This window comes from Gracilinanus agilis, chromosome 5, assembly GCF_016433145.1.
Source record: "Gracilinanus agilis isolate LMUSP501 chromosome 5, AgileGrace, whole genome shotgun sequence".
Taxonomy (NCBI): Eukaryota; Metazoa; Chordata; class Mammalia; order Didelphimorphia; family Didelphidae; genus Gracilinanus; species Gracilinanus agilis.
The window spans coordinates 144,321,363-144,328,796 of record NC_058134.1 but is presented as its reverse complement, the minus strand read 5'-3'; the positions used below and the strand labels follow the sequence as shown (position 1 = coordinate 144,328,796).

General features: G+C 34.1%; 1 protein-coding gene across 1 annotated transcript in view; it reads right to left on the bottom strand.

The window, feature by feature from the left end:
* The window catches only part of DOCK4 (dedicator of cytokinesis 4), a 541,177-nt gene that overhangs the window by 30,498 nt on the left and 503,245 nt on the right, over positions 1-7,434 (bottom strand). The window contains exons 39-41 of the mRNA XM_044677327.1: positions 6,631-6,735; positions 3,111-3,252; positions 1,743-1,909 (exon numbers count right to left, since the gene is read on the bottom strand). Coding sequence (XP_044533262.1) covers positions 1,743-1,909; positions 3,111-3,252; positions 6,631-6,735 — 414 coding nt within the window. The remainder of the gene's footprint in view (positions 1-1,742; positions 1,910-3,110; positions 3,253-6,630; positions 6,736-7,434) is intronic.

The window sequence follows — 7,434 nt, the reverse complement described above, 5'->3', positions numbered from 1 at the left end:
TATATATATATATATATATATATTTTTTTTTTTTTTTGGTTGGGTGGTAGCTTCTATGGTGCAGGGAGGGAAGGGAAAGGCAGAGATATCTTGGAATTAATTTTATTAAATAAATAATTTTTTAAATTAACAATGACTTAAAAATAAATAATAAAATAATATCTCAAAAGTTGGAAGGATCATGGGTCCCTGTGTTTAAACTCTGTAGTTTATGTGAAAAATCTCGAAAGGCAATGTTTGGTGGTGGCATTATGGACTAACCTTGAAGTCAGGAAGCCCTAGATATACTTCCTGCCTCTGACAAATACTGATTACAAGATCATAAACAAGTTATTTAACCTTACGGGGCCTGGGTACTCAGATTGTAAACTACTTAAAGACAAGTTGCTGATTTGCCTGAGATAAAAGTATCCACCCTGGAAGTTTTCTAAATTGATAATCTCTTATAAAGCACTTTTACTCCCATACCTACAAAGAAGGTCTACTTAAGGTAAGAAATCTAAATGGGAAAAATGGAGTTTTTTATTACAAGAATTAGGTATAAATTATAGGTATCTGGATGACAAAATAAGTACATATCAATGGTAAACATTTACTAAGAACTTAGAGGTTAAAGCTTCATGCACTTATTTTTTTATAATACTGGAGACACCAGAATGTTTTCTAGAAACATTTCCCAGAAATGTTTTTATCTCCAAGGTCCCTTTGGAATTTAAAACTCTGTAAGTCATTTTATAGGGCTCCCATGATGGAAGCAGTTATATATTAAGCAAAGTAAGTAAATTCAATGATTAGATTTTGTTTGGAGAAGAACCTACTAAATCATAAGTGATTTATTTTATCTGCAAATTGGTCCTTTTATTCAGAAATAAAAGGCCATATTATATTCTGTCTGCTGAAGAATCTTGCCTTTCTCCCCATATGGTATGGTCCCAAATTCACAATAGTACAGGGAGTTTGGAAAAAGAGCCATAGGAATAGATAAACAGGCAGAAACAAAAGATACTTCTACACTCTGGTCATATGACAAGTTCCTAAGTAAACCTTTTCTAATTAAAAAAAATAGTAATTAAAACTAATAAGATTCTTTAGGGGCTATCAAATTGTTTTCTACTGCAGAGAATTTATTTTAAAATACTTTATCACTTTGAATATGGGAATAAGTTCCTTGAAATTCCCAAAAATTATTCATTATTAATCATAGATAGTGATAAGAAATAACTTTTGTTATGTTCTAGTCCAAGAATCTTACTTTACAGATAAGGAACCCAAAGCCCAAATCACAAAGCCCAGTTTTAGAAGGCAGCTGGGTAGCTCAGTGGATGGAGAGCCAGGTCTAGAAACAGGAAGTCCTGGGTTCAAATGTGACCTCAGATACTTCCTAGCTATGTGACTCTGGGCAAGTCACTCAACTCCTTTGCCTAGTCCTTAAGGTACAGCCTTGGAACCAATATGCAATGTAGATTCTAAGATAGAAGGTAAGGGTTTAAAAAAAAACCCAAAACCCCTGTGGTAAAGATGGGCTTAGAATTCCAGTCTTTTGAATTCTAGTCCATTTCTCTTTGAGCTACATAAAGTTTAATTCAATTAAATTATCAAGTTTTGAAGTTATTTACACAGGTCCTATTATTTTCTGCTTTAATTGCTTTAGAAATTTCAAAAGAATTAAAAGATCTACTCCTTGCCTTCAAAGAACTTACAGTATAGTTGAAAAGATATGACATAAAAGAACTTGAAGGTACCTTGAATTCATTCTCCTTATCTTTAGTTCCTTTGTGGAATGGCCTATCATAGCGAAATCTCCAAATATGATTCACTTTATAAAAGCTTTTGATGTTGTCTGGGATGCCTTCTCTCTGCAGGACCTCCTGGCTCTCAGGTATGGGAGTCACAGCATATATCTGCAGATCTGCATTCAAATGATTAAGGAAACAAACCTAGAATCTCAAAAGCCAAGGCAGTTTATCTGGATTTAAAGGCTTGCAGAATGTAAGACTAGATAAACACTGATAACTTCACTATGGTGAGTTTTAAAGAGGACAAATAACTGTGCTGTTGGCTCCAATCAGTTCTGGGACACCCCTTTTTCCAATTTTCTTTTTAAATCGGCAGAAAATAACTGAAGTCTCAATTCATAGGAATCATTTCTAAAATCTTTTGGGCCAAGAAGCAAGTGCTGCTGGCTCTAAGCAGGTAAATTTGCTTTTTTATATATATGTTTGAAATTTCAATGACATAAGTACTTTTTGAAGATCATTTTTTTTAAATTTGTAATTCTATTTTTGTTTACCATGGACAGGTTTTTATGAATCACAACATAATTCTATTTACATGCATTCTCTTTTGTGCCATCATAAGCAGCAATGTTTCAGCCTTAAGCAATTTCCTTTCCTTTTTTCTTTTTCTTTTCTTTTTTTTTTTTTTTTTTTTTTTTGCTTTGAAATGGCATTTATGGGTGCCCAGAAAAAGCTTCCAAGTACTTTTTCAAGAATAATAGTTGCATAGTTGGAGGCCAAGTGACTCCAATAAGAGTACCAGGGCTAATCAACTTTGCCACCAACTGCTAGGTAACTGGTTGATCTACTGTTTTTAGACAGATATTAGTGAGGTGCTTCATAGCAATTAATAAAGGCTGTCCTGCCTGCTATGATATTTCTCCCAATTCTTCCATTTTAGAACAAAAATATCTAAGAAAGGGGGATAGTGAATTATGCAAATAGATAATACCATCCTTTCTTTGAATTGAGCTAGTTGCCACTATATAATGTGGAAGCAAATTACTTTAAGTGGAACTGCTAAAATAGCTTTCAAAAGCATGGCTGTGCTGGAGAATAATTTTAATTAAAAGGAGATTTTCCTATATAAAGGATTTTTTTCAACTCAAATCATCATTTAAAAACAGAGCAGCTGGAAACTGTTTGCCAGGAATCCAGTGAAATTAAATGAACCAAAAGAAACAGAGAAATACCCAGACACCAAGACATGGTATACAGATATTTAAAAAAAAATAAAATAAAAAGAGGAACCCCTCAACAACCGTGGAAGAAAATTGGGCACTGAATGGCTAGTGCCATTTAACAAGAACTCGACTCGTCTGCATGTATGGATACACTGTGCTTCTGCCTGGAAGATGGTCTCATCAGGCTGATTGGCATGTTGCATAGCAATGGCATGTGGGAACTCATTCAGCATCCGTTGCTGGAAAGCTTCCAGTCTTTCATAGTCATGCCCTCGGCAAACAAACTCTTTGTTCTACAGGGGGAAGGGCAAGAAAAATAAAACAATAAGCAAATTATCAAGATGTCTGAAGTACCCTTACATTAAGAAGGAGAGCAATATTAAACTGAACACTGACTTCCATCTCTGCATCGACCTGAGTTCAGAAAGTAGAGATAGTCTGATAAAGAGAAGCTGGACTAATTTTAAAATATGCAAACTAAATGCCAAGCACTTTATTTGGCAGCTTCTGAAATGACCTTTTAGTATACACAATACCAAGTCTTATAGTTATTCCTACAGGAGGTAAAAAATAGGCAAAATGTATGATTTGCTGAGAGGATGAAACTTTGAAAACTAAGACATCCCATTCAATCTGAATGCAAACATACAAGAGTAAAAAGAGAGACTTGGACTAGATAATCTCAAAGGGCCGATCCAGTTCTAAGACCATAACCCTAAGTTGTGGTACAGTCCTGATTAAAAACCACCATCTACTCCCCCTGTCTCCAATTTTCACCAGCAAGGATATCTAATCAGTTATTACTCTTAACTACACATAGGAGCTGAACCATCAATTATTTAATATTTTTAAAGCAATGCTTGTATGTGGGACAAGTTCGTTAAAACCCTGGAGGATTTTATAAATAAGCCTTTAGAAGCACAATGAAAATACTAGGGAGAAGGAAATAATTTTGAAACGAACTTTACTGTTTGCTGGGATAATGCAATAATACACTGGGACCTTTCTCTACTACTATCTGCTAGTGAGAGAAGCAGTGTGCATAATGGAGTCACTCTGTGGCAGAGTAGAGAGCCAGACTCAGAGCCAAGAAAACCTCTATTCAGATCCAGCCTTGGAGACATACTGACAAAGGGACTTAAAACTCTCATTGCCCAAAACAACTACTAAGACTGTAAATTGCAGATAAGTTGTTGACCTTTATTAACTGATTAAATTTCCACAATGGAGCTTTCCTTCCCTAATCATAAATCTGGACCTTCCTCCAAAGAAATCCATAGATAGTGGGAGAAAGGAAACTGTTTCTTCCAACTCTCACTATTATAAACTGGGATCTCCACCCAAGACATCCTAACTTAGTTAACTTAGTATCTATGAAGTATAATGTGAACCACACTAAGAATCTAGTAAGCACAATTAATGTCATTTAGAGACGCCTATCTGTCTGCCTGTCTGCCTGCCTGTCTGTCTGTCTGTCTATCTATCTATCTATCTATCTCTTGTGTGTGCGTGTTATTTCACATCACAATGACTTTTACTTGAAGTATAGCTTCTGTTTAAGGCAATTACATTTGCTAAGTTACTTTCCATAAGAAAAAAAATTAATATTGCATGTATTTTGTAGTTTTCAATTATATGGAGTTCTCAGGAATGAGAAAGAAGTATTTGAAAGAAAATGGATAGAACCTCTAAAGTGCTGATTCTTGAATAGTTCTTGCAATTCACTTTTTTAGCCAACAGAGGGTAACACTTTCCTATTATTCAGTAAGAAATAACATTAATATGCAAGAAACGTTTTTAAAAACAGAAATGATTTAGAAATTGATACATACCCCAGATAAACCATTTTCAAGGGACTTATTTGATGAAATTTATTCTATTAATTGATACAGTTTTCTAATTTAGTAAGCTGCCTTTGAAATTAATGACTCATACCTCTTACAGATCTTTCTCATTGCATCTTTAATTGGCATTAACTGTGCTTACTTGATATCTAGGATGGTTCACATTATATTTCATGGACATCGAGCTAGGATTTCTTGGGCAGCAATCCCAGGTTACAATGATAAGAGATGGGGGAAATAGTTTCTTTCTTTTCCCCCTTAGAAGTACAGATATATTCTGTACGTGGTGGTTAAGTTTTGCACAATGGACTTGGAACAGTGTCTCAGATGTGTGTGTGTGTGTGTGTGTGTGTGTGTGTGTGTGTGTTTTTACTGCTTTAGGATGTATCTCCAGCATGCATTCTATATATCCAGTGGGCTTGCTCTTGCTAATGTCAATTAAAGATATCTGTATGCCTGTGATAATTCATATCACAATAACTTCAGAGGAAATAAAGCTTATATTTAGGCAGTCCTATTTGTTAAACTATTTTATATGAGAAGAAATAGACTTTGTATACATTTTATAGTTTTAAACTATCTTGACTAAGTAGAAAAGATCCACATTCAAAACTCTGACATTTTATTGATTGTTTTTGAAATCAATAAAAGTAGTTTCTTTGTTCTTAAAAGTTAAATTGTGAACAGTTAGCCAAATTTTACTTCTTGGCCTGCTGATTTTTCCAGTGTCTCATGATGTATAAATATTCAGTTATTAGAGTAAAAAAACCTAAAAGCTACATGATGCCAAAGCATTATGGTGTAGAAAGGCATTTCGATAAAGAAATTCAATCAATCATTTGGGTGTACTGTCAGTGAGTCACAAAACTTCTGAAATTCTGTTTGACTTGATTGGAATTTTTGAGTGTGAGAATTTTTAGATGAATTCAAATACCCAGGAGATGGTCAGTTATTTTAATCTTAATTTCAGTAAACAAAAAAATTGAATTCTATTACCATTCCTCCCTCTTAAACTCCTCCATCCTCATATTGCTAAGTGTAATACAAAATTAAACTTGGGCACTGTTAATCATAACATCTTTAAACATTAAGATTTAAGCTTAAATTTATTTGGTTCTATTTTCCTGAAAAACCTAGGTTTGGGCATCCAAGCACAAGCATATCGTTTTGTGCCTTATATTGGCTCTAATTTCAAGTATTCATTCATTTCTTGGCACTAACATTAGAAAGAGAATGGAGTCCAGTGTCTTATTCATTACTATTATATTAACTAAAAGTTTGTTTAGGAGCATATATTTTAGGAACAATTTATTTTGTAGAAAATAGTTATTCCCATCAGGGATTTTATTGGTAGCATAGTGCTGACTTTTTCTTTTACAAAGCAATTAAATTAATAAAACAATCCTCTTTCATTCAGCTTCACATTCCAAGATGTAGAATTATTTCACCTTTTTGATATTTCCATTATTTCCATCTCCTATCCCCAGTGTACTGCCATTTAAAAAAACTGCAGTATTAGCTGTGTACTAGGAACATAGATGCATAAGACTAAAAAGAGGAAGCAATTATGACTATACCACCCAGTATATCCAATAACCTGTAATAAGTCTTCATAGGAAAAATAATCCTAGTTTGGATAGATTTAAGTAATTCTAAATCTGTTCTATTACAGATTATTATTGAATTTTTAACTTACAAAGATAAAAAATACAAGGATTTCCTAACATTTGGGGAAAGACCAAACAGTTCTAACATTTTAGAGTTCCTCCTAAGTGGAGGGATTAGTTTTGGAAGTAGGAAAGAAACCGAAAAAGGGCAGCTACTCACTCTTAAGAAAAATGGAAATTTTTTTCCATAAAATCCAACTCTAAAAAACTCTGGTTCAAGACGCTGTTGGTCCATGATCTTGTCATACAAAGAGGCTTCCATCATCTGAAAAAGCACAAGAAAACCTTTAAATATTTTTGACTAGTGATTAGCACTGATAATTGACAGAGGCTACTGTTTCCTGAACATTTGAACTTCTTCTTAGTCTCATTTCCAGAAAAATGGTTTTCATATACTTCTTGTGTTCCTGGGTGAAATGTACCCTCAAGCTCCATTATATTATTTCTAGTCACTTTCAACACAATCAAGTAATGCATTATTCACAATGAGGCCTAGGCTAATATGGACTGTCAGAATGAAAACCTTTTGCATTTTAAATCAAACAATGCCTATTCACTCAGAACTCAAGCAGCCAATTTTACAGGTCCCTTTAGTCTGTAAAATTCTCCTGGAATTCACTGGTGGGGGGGGATGACAGAAAATTGGAGGGGGTGTTTTTTTGTTTGTTTGTTTTGCTTTGTTTGGGGGGAGGGGAATGAAATGGAACTTTCAAAACACAAATTGATCCAGTTACTTCTATAAATAGTAAACTACACTAATATTGATACAGGATTGGGGGTTTGATGGACACAATTGTGGCTTGATCTTAGTCCTATAGATGGTTAACTTTTCACTCCAGAGGATGCAAACATGCCTTAGACTAGATGGTTTAATAGTAACAATTCCAGTACAAAGGAATATAATGTAGTAAGCCCCCTGTTTACAGAGAACCTTTAAGTAAAGCTTTGATAATGTTGAAACCTT